Source organism: Melopsittacus undulatus, chromosome 5 (genome assembly GCF_012275295.1).
Source record: "Melopsittacus undulatus isolate bMelUnd1 chromosome 5, bMelUnd1.mat.Z, whole genome shotgun sequence".
In the NCBI taxonomy this organism is placed as follows: Eukaryota; Metazoa; Chordata; class Aves; order Psittaciformes; family Psittaculidae; genus Melopsittacus; species Melopsittacus undulatus.
Genome location: NC_047531.1, coordinates 11,142,608 through 11,159,662, shown reverse-complemented (window position 1 = coordinate 11,159,662; position 17,055 = coordinate 11,142,608). Strand labels below are relative to the sequence as shown.

The following is a 17,055-nucleotide window of genomic DNA, read 5'->3' as shown; positions in this document are numbered from 1 at the left end:
CGCATGCAAAGTGACTCACAGACAAAACAAATCCTGACTTCACACATAAAATAATGAGCTTCCACCTGACTTCAGGGTGAAATCACCACTCTTGGGTGGACCCCATGGATTATGTTACCTAGTTCCCCAAATATGTTGCTTCAATGCTTGGGGAAGAAAAGTGTGTCAAAAAGGAAATCACATAGGAGAAGTATAGGACAAAACAAACATGTCAAAAATACTCCATGTCAGTGGAGAAATCTATACTATAAAAATTGAACTGTGTACAGTTCTAGATCCCTCATCTCCAAAAGGCCATATCAAAACCCAAGAAAAGTTCACAGGACAAAAATTATTGTAAGCTTCCATAGGAACAGAGACTACATGGTTGCTCAGTTGTAGTAAGCAACTTATTTACATGAAGGGATAGATATGGGAAGCATACAAATGGCTGAGTACCACAAGGATGGATAAAATCTTTACTGTTCCTTGTATAGAAATATAAGATCCAAAGATCATCAAATGAAGTCAGAAGGAGGCAGTTTAAACAAACAACAACAACAAAAAAAAGGCACCTCTTCGTACAACAGGTATCAAACATGGAACTCTGGGAAGGGGTTGAACATATTTAAGGGAAGACAAGAAATATTTGGTAAAGAAATCCACTGAGAGTTACTATATAAAAAAAAACACTCAGGCTCAGGAAATTGCCTGAATTCAAAGTAAAGGATAAATACCATATGGACTTCTCTTGCTTTACTCTTTCCTACATACCCACTTACAGGAACCACTGCAGACAGGACGACAAGATTGAACCTTGACTCAAGTCACTGCAGTTGTAGAGCAATAAATTAATATCTAGTTTAATTCTATGTATTTGTTTCTATATAACATCAATATGAAATCACTGAATGATTCATGTCCTGCTTTCACAAGTGAATGGTTTGTCCACGTATTACTATAATTCTTTTTATGCAAAAATCTGAAAATCAGAAATCTGACTTATTATTAATAGTATCAGTAGAGATGCGAACTGAGATCTGAAGGTAAAACATACAAGGTGCCTTTTTCTGGGAATTGAAGAGGGTGTCCTAGGTTTTGAAGTGCAGGAACATTCTGGAAGACAGATAAACCCAAGTTTTTTAATCAGTCATTTCTAAAGTTAATGAAAAACATTACTGTTCTAAGCAGGTTGGCATATTTGTGCAGAAGCTGAAAATGCATTTACATTTCTCTAATACAAGACTAACTTTTGCTAAGTGGAATAAAGCAATTCCAGATGGTGCAAACATCTGACTTCATTGATTCTGCCTTCCTTGCAAATACAACATTGCCTACATGAGCAAGCTTTTTGGTGTGACAGAAACAGATTAACATACTGGAGCACTGAAGCTGCTGTCTGTACACAACATGTGGTTCGGTGGGTTTACTTTGGGCTAAATGTTGTTTAGATGTCATAGCAGAACACACCGCTGTATATGATCTGAAGCTATCCAAGTGACCAACTTCTCATTTGGATCCCTGTTCCTCCATTTGGGTGGTTGGCATGCAGCTGAAACATGCTTCTGGGCTTCATTTCCTCTGAAAAGGACCTAGAGCTGAATCACTGGGCTGCAAGGGATGACTGTAGACTGAAAGAAAGTGTTAATAGTTTCTCAGCTTGTTCCCTTGAGCTTTTATTATGGGCAAAAGTTCTGCAAGAGAAAGGAAAGGAGGTTTATGCCCATCAGCTGGGTGTAAGAGGTCAAATCACAAGCTGACAGGCACTGCCACTAAGAGAGGAGTTAATGGAGTTTTAATGAGTGAGCCTGGCCAATAATCACACATCTACCTGGCTTCTGAACTGCCTTTATGATAGGAATTTTAAGCCATCTCATTCCGAAAGACCTGAAAATTTGTACATTCTCATTACGGATAATACAAGTTGTCAAATTTGTAATGAATTAAAAGTAATAGGATTTCACAGATTAAGAACATTTGCATTTTTCCCATTCAAATGCCCAATTACCTATCATCTGTGCTGAAAAAAAATCAACTGCCATTGAACTTAAAACCCCTTTTGTTAGAAACAGAATCGGAGACCTGTCTTCATTAGTATTAGTAAAGTGCTAAGGCTTCTCAGAAAAGGATGGTAGCAATAGAAGTGCTTAGTAAGATGAGAGATTACTAACACACCTATCTTTTCCTTAAACTCAGATCAGTGCACAATGATAATCATTTCTAAATGCAGGGGCACAGATGTTTTGTTTATACAGATTATACTTAGGGAGGTGACTATTGCTCTTATACAAACTCTCTGAATTCAGCTGTTCATGTACACAAACCTGCAAAATAGCTGCTAGGATTAAGAGAATTAACTACAAACAAATGCCAACTGAAATAAGAAGGATGTTTGCTATATAAAGACTCTAATAGCAAACTGACTTTTCCCTAGTAGAACATTTCTACTATAGGAATTTAACCCATGGACACACATAATTAGCTCTTTCACCTTAAAGTTGCTGAAAGAATGATTTGCTTAAGAAGATTAGTCCTTTTAGTGTTCAATGGAAGCACTGACAAATGAGCCTAAAATTATTATAGGGGCACTCTTTTAACACCACCTTCTGATCTTTTATTTTAAAATAGCATGCCTTTCAGTCAAAAACCTTTTAATCTGACCTTTTGTGCTTTCCCTCATCAAGGCTCAACTTCTAATTCTTTCTGTATTCAAATCTTGTATATGACGAGATAGTTGTCAAGGCTGTTTTGAGCGACATTGAAGAAGACCACAATAGTCTTTTTAAATAGAACTTCAGTGCTAATTTATTTCTTCTGGTCATTGCAGCTGCATGCAGCTTCCTGTATGCACTGGAGCATTTTACCATGTCAGTGGCCACAGAACGAATCTTTTTGAGCTGTGCTGTACCAAAACCAACTTGATTTAAAAATAATTTTCCAGAATAGGGGTATTTTTAAGGGCATGTGAAAGACAAAAGATATGATACTGACAAGCGAAGACAGGAACAAAGCTGTCCCAGATGCATCATGGCAGGGAAATGAATTTTTGTATCAGTTTGGCTCTAAACCATAAACCTGAGGTGTATAGTAAGCACTGTAATACAGCAAGCATTGTAAGTCACCTGCAGTGGCTCTATAGCTATTGTTTGCATGACAGTCTATTTTCCCTTATAAAAGCTAAGGCTCAAATTTTTAATTACTTATACAGACTTACAGAGTAATCTTCTTAAGTGATGCAGTTAATTATCTGGACCCTTCATTGCTACATGGTTTTATACAAGCATTGAAATCATGTGAAGTATATTTCTGTAATTCTATATTTCCTATTCCTATAATTCTATGTCTATTTACCAGTGTTTGGAGATTTACCTTACTCAGCTGTTAGCAAAAACCGAAAGACAGATGCCATAAACAGAATTCAACGTATAGAACTGATTCTTACTCGCTAAAAATGAGTAGACTTTGCCGTAGTCATACTGCCACCTACAGATTGAATAAACACTTGCAACGTTCTGCACAGGGTAATCCGGGTTGGAACAGAGCCCTAGTCTCTAGTATAACTGCCTCCACGAATTAGGATTACCTCTCAACTCTGACCAGGTTGCTCAGAGCTTTATCACATTGTGTCTCAGAAACCTTCTCACACGGGACTGCAGAGCCTCTGAACAGTCTGTTCCACAGCCTGACTGTCCTCATGGGGGGAAAGTTTAAAGTTTTCCTTTGAAATTTCTGAATCTCTCATTTAAATTTATGTTCATTGCCTCTTGTTCTCCTGCTGTACACCACTATGAAGAGCCCGGCTCCACCTATTTGCTAACCTCTCCATATGTACTGGGAAGCTGCTGGGGGTTTCACCCCTAAGGTGTGTCTTCTCCAGGTTGAAGAAGCCCTGTTCCTTCAGTGTCTCCTCAAATGGCAAAGGCTCCAGTCCCCAAATAGCTTAGAAACCCTTGGGTGAACTTGCTCTATTTTTTTAATGCTTTTCTTGTGCTGGGGATCACAATCAGACATAGAAGTTGAATGTGGTCCAAAAAGTGCTGAAAAATGAGACATAACCCCTTGTCTCTGTCTTCTGTTTGTGTCCCAGGAGGCTGCTGCTCACCCTTGCTGCCATGCACACAGCTGGCCCCAGAGCCATGCTCAAAGAGCTGCTCCCTAATCTGGCTGCTGCAGGGGTGCTTCCTTCCTGGGGGCAGCACTTTGCGTTTATCCTTGCTGAATGTCATAGGGTTCCTGTTGGCCTGCTCCTCCAGCACATACAGGTTGGCCTGAATGGCAGTCTGATCCTTCAGAATATCCATCTGTTCCCTTACTTTGGATTCATCTGCACATTCTATGAGGGAAACTCCATCCTCTTGTCCAGATCACCGACAAAGTGACAGGAACAGGGCAGGGCCCAGGAGACCCCCTAGCCGTACTCACTCTGGGTAGGGTATGACCCATTAATTGCTGTTCCCCAAGCCACATCATCCAATCCCCTTTTTTACCCATTGGCTATCCACCCATCCAGACATTAATGTCATAACTTGGTTTCAGGAATATTGTGGGACAGTGTCAAACACCTCATTAAAGAAAATGACATTTTCTGCTCTCCCCCTTTTCACAGATCCACTCATTTGATCACAATTACTTTTTTTTTTAATTAAGAAAAAAATACAAAAGCTTTTTTCCAGGGATGGTACAGCAATAGTCCTGTAAACAGTAAAACAGGGGTCTGTTCTTATTTGAATGGTTTTGCAGCTATGTTAATTACTCACCTCATCTTGCTGAGCTTACTTGAATAGGTTCTAACAAACAGCTACACACTACTTAATCCTGGAATCCTTGGCAGTAACTTAGTTGGGGGATTCATCAAACTTGTCACTGTTGATTCAGGACTTTTAACACTTAGTACCTGCACACAACAAAACCATAATGTATTTAATGCACCTCAGTACAGCAATTTTTCAGTTAGATACCTGTATGCTGCAAACTTGTAACATTGCTTGAATGGTGTTTAGTATAAACCACTTTATGAAAAAAGATTATAAAATAAAGGGTGCATCTCTTTACTGCAAACATTTTTCCAGGGTTTAACTTTGCAAGGCAGATGTCTGTGCAAACATGAAATACATGCTTGCAGCCCATAGTTTCTTCATGTTCTGTTAGACCTGCCTAGCATAAAACATAGTTTTACTCCAATGCATCCAAAGGTTTCCATTTAGGGTTTGGAATGCTTGGAACATCCCAAAGGTTTTGAGTGGGCTCACTCTCCTAAGCAATATGAATCTCAAGCTGCAAATTGTTCCCGTTCCTGGCTTGAACCTGTTATTCTCCCTTCTTGGCGTTATACATAACATATCACCATTGTATTATATTCGTACAGTTTTTCATTAACTGCAATCTTAAAAGTCACATTTCATTATTTCTCTTAAACAAACTGTTGCATAACATGAAGGATCGAGGTCAAACGATATATGAAGAGAGACTTTTGATTCATTCAGATGGTTGTCTTCAATTTTGATTCCTTTTTCATTGACTTCAAAAAAATATGACAAATTCTGAACATTTTTCAAAATGGGTCTGTAGCATCCAGGTATATTCAGCTGTAGTGGAGACACTCTGAATTTGCACATCTGCAGCTCATCCTCAGAAAGCCTTTCATGGTACCATTGCCCAACTTTATTACTGGGATACTTGATACTATGTCCCACCACTGGAAGAACCACCTTCAAAGAAAAAAAGACAACAAATATGTTTGAAAGAAAGCCCACCAAATCCCCTTTAAATAAATGTGATTGTAATTCAAAATGTGCTTATATCTTGTGTTCGGGGGCATAACATAGTAAAACAGCAGCTTCTCTTGTGAAATGAAGCTCTGTAAAGCAGGTATCTTGGATGTAATTAAAGCAGGAAAAACACTCCGTGAACCAGAATTCCTAAAACAAAGTAGAAATACACTAACTTGAATTTCCTTACTTGTTGGGAAAGACAACGCAATGAAGACTTTAAGTTGCTCCTGTAAAAATTCACAACTATGCACCCTGCACCTTCAAAAATTAGAACGTCAGCTACTCTGGAGTGTTTTACCCAGTAGAATGAAAACAGTTTTCTAAGTATTTACATTCAGCTTCAAGATAAACTGAAGTACCACACTGCAAATGACACTGCAAAGTAAAAACTCTTTCCTCTATTTTCTTATGAGTGGAGATTAGTTCAAGTGTATTTTCTTTACTGTGCTTTCTGGCAAGGAAGACCACAGCAGTTAAATTAGTCCCATGACTTTTAAAACAAAACATTTAAACAAAGAGATCAACAACTCAGAATTTTCCATACAGACTTACTTGGTTTATAGAGTATTTGTTGGCTGATTCTTCTGCAGCAGTCACTACATGCACCTGACAAGACATTTAAGAAGAAAAAAAAGCTTTTTTAAAAATAAACCATCCGCTTTATTTTAGGAATTACGCACTGCACTCCCAAATTCCTAAAGGATCCTAAGGTTATTTGACAAGGACAACAATCTGTCTGAGGTATGAAAACCAGTAGAGATGCTTAATACAAAGTCATTTGTTTACTGGTAAATGGCATTGCATTAAATATTTCCTGATGCTAGCTAGCACTACTTAGCAAACTATCATTCCAAGCTCATATTCTTTGAGTTTGAAGTTAACTGCGTCAATGCAATCTTGTGCTACATCAGCAAAAGCAAAAATAACTAAGAGAAATATTTTATATTAAATAGGAATAGAGCTATATTAAACTCAGTAACTCAATACTGAATTTGCTACTTCGGTGTTTCATTTTATTTGTTCTACTTGTTTTATTAACATTCACTCTCAAAATACTGATGAAGAAAAACTGCAGTGGAAACAGAAGCCTCTCTACAGGGACTTGAGGTTATTCAGTGACCTTTCAAATGCTCTTGCTTTCAAACTTGTAAGATGTTCACCCAAATGAAATCAGACACGTTCTGCCTATGTGCACACACAGGAAATTTGCAGCAAAACACTGCAAAATTCTATGCTTTGTCTGATGATCAGGAGAAAAAATCATAGAATTATTTAGGTTTGAAAACATCCTTAAGATGATCAAGTCCAGCTGTAAACCTAACACTGCCAAGTCTACCACTAAACCATGTCCTTAAGCACCACATACCTCCAGGGATGTGATTCAACCACTTCCCTGGGCAGACTGTATCAATACTTGACAACCCTTTCAGCGAAGGAACTTGTTACATGGCAGAAGAGACCCAGATGTTTCCACAATAATTAAAACATCTGCTAACCCTGAAAGGCGAGAAGGCTTCAGAACAGACTTCAGCATGCCAAGACCTGGGAACAGACACTCTACTGCTGGCTTCTGCTCACTGACTCACCCATGGCACCATGCACCCAGGCTACGCTGTGAGTAAGCAGAAGCACTTCTTTGCCCTTTATTATTTTTCTTGAGAAGACTGCTGCTAACAGTTTAGACCCACCATCCATCTAATTGCCTGAGTATCTGAAATTGTACTAAACATGCTTCAGCAGTGTAGCTGCAATGAGATTGCCAGTTCAGCCTGACCATGGTCTTTCCTGATGCACCTTTTTTCATTACATGTAATGGGAAGATCTGACCCAGAGAGAAAGACTAAAGACTGAACTGACTGGTAATATAGGCCCACCCAGAGTCCACTCTGAAGTTTTCTCCTAGTCAGATCCTAAGATGAGTGTGATATATCAGGCAGACTAAATTCTTACAGGTATCAGTTCTAACATTTATAGTTTATGGGCCCATTCATGGTAAATAAGAAAAAGCTGCATCACTTTTTCCATCTTTGGACCTAGTATTTGATATTTTAATGAAGGAACCAAAATAAAAACGTTAGAGTGTGTCTAAGTACGTATTCAAGTGCATTAAGCTTTTTTGTTTTTTTTTAAAAAGAACTATTTTGTGAAGACTCACCTTGTCATGCAGGGAAATGCTTTCATCATTTTCTTCTGAGAAAACAAGATCACCCTCAACAACTTTCGAACCATAAATCTTCAGCCTATATGAAGCTGCTTCATTCCAAATTTTACTGCAATAAGCATGGACATAGAATATGCGCATGGAATGAGGAATGTTGAGCCATCCTTTGGTACAGCCTTCATGATTTACACCATAGCGATGTAAAGCTCGTAGCAACATCTTCTCTCTCACTTTAAATTCTGGCAGCATCACAAGTGCACCCTTTGCATCTTCTGATAGAAACAAAAATAACCATGTAAGTACTCCCTGATTTTTTACATATTATGTACCAGGGAAAAATACAACTAAGAAGATGAAATAATCAGGTAGGGAAGAAAGGTGTCAGTCTAGCCCCTTTATGCTGACCTTTTGGTTATTATTTCCTTTCTTTCAATGTGTCATGTTAGACAAATTGCCTATCAACACAGTCCCATCAATTCTATTCTGTTTCATGCAGTATAAACTATATTAGCTGATATTCAGTCTAGCTGCATTTGGGCTTTGGTATTTTGCTGGGGGGTGGATGGGTGGTTTTTTTTCGTTAGAAACTTACTTCATCAGTCTGAAGTTCTTTTTAGACCAAGTAATTGAAGTTAAAAATCAAGCTATAAAAGAGCATTAAACCTCTACTTCACGTATGTATTCATATGAGGTAAAAAACATGTCTTTATTCTAAAGGTAGAAATTGCATTGGCCACTGGGAAGCCTGAGCCTCAACCAAGATGAAAATACACTTAATCAGATTTGTACTACAGTATATAAATGTTCTAAGTTTAAAATCTTATGGTCTACGTATTTTCTCATTACAAGTGATTACCTGATGAAGCCTTTTGCATAGCCTTTTACCTTTTGCTTTCAGGAAAAGGCAAGCAGCTGTTTTCAGCACCATGCACCATACAGCAACATACAGCACAGAAAGATTCATCTGAACTTTTTTGTGAAATTAAATATGTATCTGTGTCTATTTAAGCCATATGTCATAGAATCATAGACTAGTATGGGCTGGAAGGGACCTTCAAAGGTCATCTAGTCCGACCCTCCTGCAATGAGCAGGGACAAATTCAACGAGATCAGGTTATCCAGAGCAACATCCAGCCTGGCACTGAATGCCTTCAGTGACGACACATCTACCACCTCTCTGCCCAACCTGTACCACTGTTTTATCACACTCATTGTAAGGATTTTTTTCTTCGAGTCCACTATCACAGCTGTTTTGTCAATCTACAGTGATAAGCTGGCTAACAGATGTGGAATATTTGAAAAGAAAAAAATGTATTTGAAGTCAAGAGCAACTCCAAAATTTTTAGTTTTGGAGAGAAACTTAAATTGAATGATAAAACCAGTAAATATAACAGCATTTTATTCAGCACACTTCTGCTTTTGACATATTATATTGATTTCAGTTCAAGACAGAAAGAAGGTAGATCACAGGAAAGTATGGAAGAGATAGATAATTAAAGAGATGCAAGATTAGATACCCACATCTGTTAACTTCTGAGTATAAGCTGGGTGCCTCATTCCTATATACAGATGGAAGGACAGATGGAAGGAGGCTAGAACTGCTTTGATAAAATTATCTTAGTCTTTTCCAGCATTATGTTATACTGTTTTTTCTATACCGTCTTGCACCTGAAGTACATTAGTTTTCCACTATTGTGCATATTCAGGGCCTCATCATCACCTAGTTTTTAACTGTGTAACTCTACTAAGTAATAGCCTGCAAGTTATTCTATTATTATAAATATTATTATATAATTATAAAGTAGCAGCAAAAGATAAAGTATCTCTCTGTGCAGCAACACTTTATTCCCTCACAATATTGACCCTGAAAAAATACATAGACAACTTATATGGACATACCAGTTCGAAGAAAGTATCTTTTTGCGTTGTTTACAGGGTCATCAGTATCTTCGGGTGTAAAGAATAACTTCATAGCTTTCACCTTTAAAGAACATTAGTAATTTGTAATTTTTTAAATTTAACTATTTGTCAACTAAACAGTCATGCATCCAATCATGTGTTAAGACAGTCTGCAAACTCTCACAATTATATCAGTTCTTTAGGGTCAAAGTCAAATTCTTCCTTTGACAGAAGATGCCATGAACAGCAAACCAATACAGCTCCATTCCTTCTCAAGTTAAAGAAAGGGTTCAGAGACACAGAAGACACAAGGCAGCTTTCAGAGCTCTATGAGAAATCAGTCACTCTTTTCAAACATCCAGTTAGAACTCCTTCACTTTTTAATGCCATCAAGAATTCTGAACAGGAAGGTTCCTTCTTTCCCTCCCGCATATTTTATGTAAAACATAGACTAAACACTTCTCACAGTCTCACACAGAGGGACAACAATCTTTTTTAGATCTGTATTAGACTGGATGACACAGTGACAGGGAAAACACTATGCTAACCCCTGCTCCTTGCAACACCAGTGGAGACACGTAATTTGCTAGCACTTATACCAACCCATGACAGCTGGTTCTTGTCCTCCTCTGCACAGGACTGTACAAACCCATAATGGCACATTTTTAACATAAATAGGAGGTCCCACATGTTTTAAATTTAAAAGTAACTGAGTTAAGACTAGAGATTTAAATCATTACACTTCAGAGACTGGCACATGTGCACCAACTGCTCATTCAAAATGAGATACATCAACAGTAACTTTTCTGGGCTGCCCGCAAACCTTGATTCTTCTTACATTTGAAGGATAAGTTTTCTTGACTTTTCTCAGAATCAAGACAGATTAAATGAAAAAGATACTCAAGTATTCATTTGCCTATGTGATGTTTGATTCTGTTTTACACCTGTGCCAAGTACTATACTATATACATTGAAAAGTATATGTGTTATCTTATGAATTATTACTTAAGCTTATATGGGAGCAATCACTCAGAAATAAGAAGCTGGGACAGTAGCCAAGGAATAATGGAAAGCAGCAATCTCTTCTATATAGCATTTTGGTTACTTTGGTATTGAAAAAGCAAAACCTTTAAGAGGCTACAAGTCAGGAGGCAATCAGGACCATGAATAAACATTGTATAAAGATTGCTTAATTTAGTGTTCAAACCTTTTATGGAATTCAGCCATTTCTCTGCCAAGGGGCATGACGACGATCACAATCACACACCAATTATAGACAGAAAAGTTACTTCTTGAAATATTGAAAGCTGCACCTACTGTTTAAAAGGATGTTTTGTTTCAGTATGAAGATCTTCACACTCACTTTGCTGTCAAAACTGATCTGGCAATTATCTCCAGCACACATATGGGTTTATCTCACAAATGAAATTCATCACTGGGAAGGTCAACTCCACCACTAGATACTGCAACATTATTGTGAAATTAACTTGACAGTAACTATTTAGATTAGAAAATGAAAATACCATTTTTTCATTCAGTAAAGCCAATCCTATTTGATCTGTCTGAACATTTTGTCCTTGTCCAAATCGCTGAGGTCCGTAGTAATTTACAAAACCTTTTGTCTAAAAGATAAAGAATAAATATGTTAAAAGCATGGAAGTGCCAGGTACAATTAGTAAGAGTAAGCATAAAACACACATCTACATTTACATCCAAAATGCATACAAACTTTTTTAATCAAAAGCAGTATGTACCAAAATCATGACTTATGAATCATTACAATATTTTAGCACCTAATTTAGAAACATCTAAAAAGACAACCAAGTTCTATCATTGTCTTTCACAAAAAATAGGTAAATGAAACAAAATTATTTCTATGTAATCATTATAAACACAGTCAATGTAATTGAGATTTTTATGTGCACAGATTCTGAAATCTCTACTCAAGCCAACAAAGCTTAGCACAGATAAAGAACAGGAACCACTGTTAGACTTTTTTTCTTAAAATTACTCATCTTTTTTCATGAGATCCTTTCTATTACTATTACAATAGTAAAGATCAAGAGTGAGCACTTCAGCTAATGGGGATTTTAAGTCTCCGATGAGTTATAGGTCATATGTGGGCAGTAAAATCACAGCCATGTGATACGATGAGAACATCCTTTTCTAGAATATAGTAAGCATGCATGGAGTAGACGAGCAATAAAATAAATGGTTATTTGTTTTGGAAATGGTTATTCAGTTCAAATCCTATAACCTTGCTTTGGATATCCACAGGTCCCATGCATGATTTTGTTTCCACGGAAGATGAAAAATCCGTATTTTGGTTTAACACACATGCTGGTTTTGTCATTCATCTGACCATTAAGTTAAATCTAATAAAGCAAGACACATAACCATAGGAATTTGTGTTCATTTTCCAAACAGCAAAACAAAAAAAATCAAAGTCAGGTGGAGCAGAGAGAGAGAGAAGCACTAAAGTAGCAGCTGAATGCTTTATTCAGTAAGAAAATTAACTTCCAGAATACATATAATGTACTTTGCTTTTGCATAATGGGTAATATGCATTAAAGTTTTCATTGCTGGAGTAATGTTCTTAAAGTAATTTATATTATGGTTATTACTTAGAGAGATAAGGTAAAAAAAGTACTGCTGCACAAAACACCTAAAGTTTTTCCTTTCTATGAGTAGTAACTCGTAGAAAGAGTTTAAGAATGTCGGATGATGGGGTTTTCTTCTAAGGGAAAGGATAACAGCAATCAAAATCCACTGAATTTCAGAGGATCTTCTTTCTCCTCTACAGATATTTCACATGTATTTATGCCATTAAAGTTTTTCACCTGGGCCAACCATGCATGTTCCTCCCATGACCAAAAGAGGCAACCAGCTGACATGTGTAACTATATTCTTTCACCCTGTCAACAGCCACAGTGAAACCCATCACTTCAGTTGGCTTTAGGTCTGTGCAACAATAGCCAATATATCCATAATTTGCTTCTAAATTTCACATCTGTCTTGTTGCATCACTCTGGGGCCTGCAGCCTGTACCACAGAATTAATTCACTTATGGTCTCTTCTTGGAAGGCAGGTTTAGTCCTGATTCCTTAAGTAATGCAGGAAAGACATAAAAGTGTAAAAAGTATCAAAACTGGGAAACAGTTTTTGTGCTATTTGTGCTATTTTGTGCTATTTCCTGCTATTTCAAGCATTTTCTTTTAAAGTTTTGTTTTGGTTTTTACAGCACAGAATTAAAACTTTGTTCATTATTGGGAACCACATGGCTTTTTTACCTTAACATTTTCCATTGCTTCAGATATTCTCATTTTCCAATCCGCAGAAGAGTCATGACTGTGATGTTTAAGATCTCTCACAACTATTTCAAAGTGATTGCCCTTCAGCTGACCAAGTCTCAGGTGCTGGCATGCTGAATGTACATTGTGTATTCTGATACCCTTTTTTTCCATTTTGCTTCCAATTTCTTTCAACCTGCATAAATAATTGGGAGAAATCATGAACCACCCCTACTAAAGCTATCCAACTTCTAATAAATGCCTTCTTCACCTTTGTACTAGAATTAACAACACTTAGGAAAATGGGGGATTTAAAGCAGATTATTATGAGAAAAAAAAATAAAATGATAGAAGTCTTAAATTTTATAGTCCAGAAATACTTTCTCAATGCTTGCTTCATTTGCATTTACAGTCTGTAGCTTGAAAGGTATTAGAATCAAGCAATTAATTGAATTTTCTCAAGGCAACTGCATGAAATTTTGCGTTTTTTATTGAAAAAACAATAATTTACTCTTCAGTTTACAAATCTGCTCTTCATTAATAAAAAAAAAAGAGAGAGAGAGGAAAAAGAGTAATGTGCTCTTGCAGACTCCAAAACACAATTGTTCTTTCTTGGTCAGCCTTAACAAAAACAAACTCAGGGCACCAATTCTCCTGGTGTGCTTGCAATTGGAAACACAGGTGAGAGTTCAAGTATTTGCCCTTTAAAGCATCCACTCAATCTCTTTGTTCTTATGTATAAGTAGCAGTCATTCAAACCAAGGAAACTTTCAGCATAAGAACTTATATTTTAACCAATATTTTAATAACTTAAAAAACTATCTATTTCAAATGTTATTTTCCCCATTACACTTGTGGCTTGGCAGCATTTAACTATTTTGCTTGATCATTGAAACGTTAATGTCAAGTTTTGTTAATTATCTCTTGAACAACTGTCCTTATTGCTTAGGCTGCAGTTGAAATTTACTATTGATATATATTTCTGTCAGTAATAAATCCTAGAAACATATATTCTACTTTCCTTTATTTGTAAAGTTACTTTGTTACTAAGACAAAAACCCACCAGAAATTAAATGCTGGGGAAGAAATAAGTTATGGTTTTGACTCAATTTTTTATAGTTACCATGGCAGAACTTAATACACAGATACATTTATCCACTGAATTGGCTACAGAGAATAACAAAATGAGAAATGGAAAGTCACATCCTGTATTATTGACATATTATTCAAAATGTATTTTCTGCCCTCAGGTTTGGTGATAGCTTCTTCATTTAGTCTCATGTTTCTAAATTGGACAATACCATAGAAGTTCATACTTAACACTCACAGACAGTATCTGTCCAAAGTATATTTATAATTATTTTCTTTGGTTTTGTAGCTGTATAAAGCTTTTAAGCTGTGGAATGTGGACCACAAGACAATATTTTGCCAGTACATGAAAACCTGTCACACCATGTACTACTGGCTTTTTCTCGCTTCCAGCTAGTGGAGAAGTGAACAATTTAAGAAATTGAAAAGTGGATCCTATAAGCATGAACTAGAAGGATACTGTCCCAGATGATATGAAATATTTATATTATGAAAAATACACAGAAGGGCAAGACTTTTCTTCAAATTCCAACACTGGAGACTTCAGCACTAAGCTGTATATTCACTAAAGCCACAAAATGTTAAAGCCATTTCCACTGTGCTGTAACACATGAGAAGACACATCCATAAGTACATTTCAGAAGATTGTACCATGTTAATACTTATTAACATATAAAAATAAGTGCTAAACTGAATGCACTCAGACTGTAAGTACCTCTCAGGTGTCACCTTCTTCACAACCATAGGTTGGTAAGTAATCGCCTTCTTATCTTTGATGCCAGTATAACTGAAGTCTGAAGGAAGAACACCAAGTTCAGCAGCCAAGAAGCTGATTGCTTCCAGTGTTTCTAGGTTTTCTTTCTGAAGGGTGAAAGCTGAAACAACCATCTCAGAACTATTAGAAATATGCACTTATAAATCATACAGGTGTTCTGCCATAACAGATGGGCAGGTTCTTCTCTTCAAACTGTAATAGTATGCAAACTGCAAAGAAAGAGTCCTCCCACTCCACAACACTAGAGGAAATGGAATTTTTTCAGTATTAAAAGAAAAAAAAACAATACACAAAACTCTTATAACAACCAGAAATCTCTGCTGCCTTTAAAAACAGTACCTGATAAACACCATTCAACAAACATACACTGAGCTGGAAACATTGTCTATCAGAAATCAATTGCTTTAAGGAATAAAACCATAAATCAATTTTGACCTTACTAACTAATCCAACTTCTAGGTGTATCTTCTAAAATCCCACAAATACTTTTTAAGGGAAATCTAGCACATGGGGAATAACACAGAGTTAGTACTACAGTACTAACGATAAAAGTGTAACCATTATCACTGAACAGTTTGTGTTAATATCACTGCAGTAACTCGATTCATTCATCTCATTCGCCAGTGATGTAACTACATTGCATTAATAATGATTTATTTCAGCATAAACAATGGGTCAATCAGGCCTAGATGTCACATAAAAGTGATTGAGTTTCAGTCTGTACTAAAGAACACCACAATACCTGACACTTTCACTAAAACTGTAACATTTACCTGTATAAAGATCTTGTTTTTCCTTGAAGCCACCAGCAGACCTTTTTCTGGACCAACCTTTTTCTCGAAAACGAACCATTATTGACATACTTGGCTGATCATTGACATCTGACACGGTAAAAGACTTTGTTTCTAAAAGCTTTCCAAACTTTCTATTGATAAAGTGGTGAACTACTTTTCTGTGCTCTTTGTCCCCATCAGGCTCGAAAGAAAATGTAGAATTTTCTAGCTTTGCATCTAAAAACTTAAAGAAATCACTTGTTTCCTTTTCAGTCACGAGCTGACAAAGCTCTCTGTAATCTCCATTGCCTTTCACAATCATTTCATTGCCTTTCGTAACAGTGACCAGAAAGGGGAATTTCTGCCTGACAGCACTGTGTAGGCTAGCTCGACTTCTCTTGTCCAGTACAGGTCCCAGCGAGAACTCTCCAGCGCCACCCCCGGCATCCCTGTCCAGGTCCCATGTGTCTTTCAGACCACAGACGAACTGATGAAGCCGCTCACTCATGGACTTCCCTAGTAAGGAATCCAGTATATGGCCTTCCCCAAGGTCCGGTTTCAGTTCAGGTTCACCCTTGCGCTGTTTTTTGTTAGGGGATGCTGAACAGCCGCCTCCAACCCTGCTTGTGTCCTGCTCCGAAGGACTGGGCACGGCAGCAGGACAGCCCTCAGCACACAGGCCGGGGCACTCAGTGCTCAGCTCATTGGGCTGCTGCGGGCCTGGGGTACTTTGCTCTAGCGGCTCTTCAGCGGCTTTCTGAAGCGATTCAGCCCGAGTATCCCTCAGTAAGTGTTGGGGCACCTCGATTTCTGTCACTATGAAATCGCTGGGCGAGTTTTTGATCGTGCCACAGAAGCCGATGTGGTCAGTCACGTAACTGAAGAACGGAAGCATGGCTGCCCTGCCTTCCCCTGCTCACAGACACACACGGCCACACCTGCAATGGGAGACAGCGAGGAAAGGCGGGGGTGATAAAAGAATTCCACCTACTACCGTTTTGGGTGCCTGAAAGGCCGGCGGGCGGAAGGAGGTAAGGAGGGCAGGAAGCGCAGCCCGCCCGCCACAAACGGCCACTACCGGTCGGTTCAACGGCACCACCACCCGCAGCCTTCACCCACGCCGCCAGAGGGCGCCACAACCTCCTGCCCCACTCGCTAAGGGCCCGAGGACGGTACCAAGTTCTCCAGGAACGCGGGGGAAGAGAGAAAGGGATTTCCCCCCCTCCCCCCCCCTTCCCCCGACCAGCCATGGGGCGCCCCTGAGGGGCGGGGCATCCCCAGGCAGCCTATGGGAAGGTGGCGTGGGAAGAGAGCGCTT

The 17,055-nt window shown here is 38.1% G+C and overlaps 1 protein-coding gene across 1 annotated transcript; it reads right to left on the bottom strand.

Annotated features, from left to right (window-relative positions):
- Positions 1-5,302: 5,302 nt before the first annotated feature.
- PUS7L (pseudouridine synthase 7 like) lies at positions 5,303-16,904 on the bottom strand. Its single transcript, XM_005148093.3, has 8 exons — positions 15,738-16,904; positions 14,905-15,064; positions 13,101-13,296; positions 11,334-11,432; positions 9,811-9,892; positions 7,906-8,183; positions 6,303-6,356; positions 5,303-5,687 (listed from the first exon to the last, which is right to left on the bottom strand). Exons 1-8 carry the CDS (start codon positions 16,630-16,632, stop codon positions 5,364-5,366), a joined length of 2,088 nt encoding a protein of 695 aa, XP_005148150.2. The 5' UTR covers positions 16,633-16,904; the 3' UTR covers positions 5,303-5,363.
- Between the last annotated feature and the right edge of the window lie 151 nt (positions 16,905-17,055).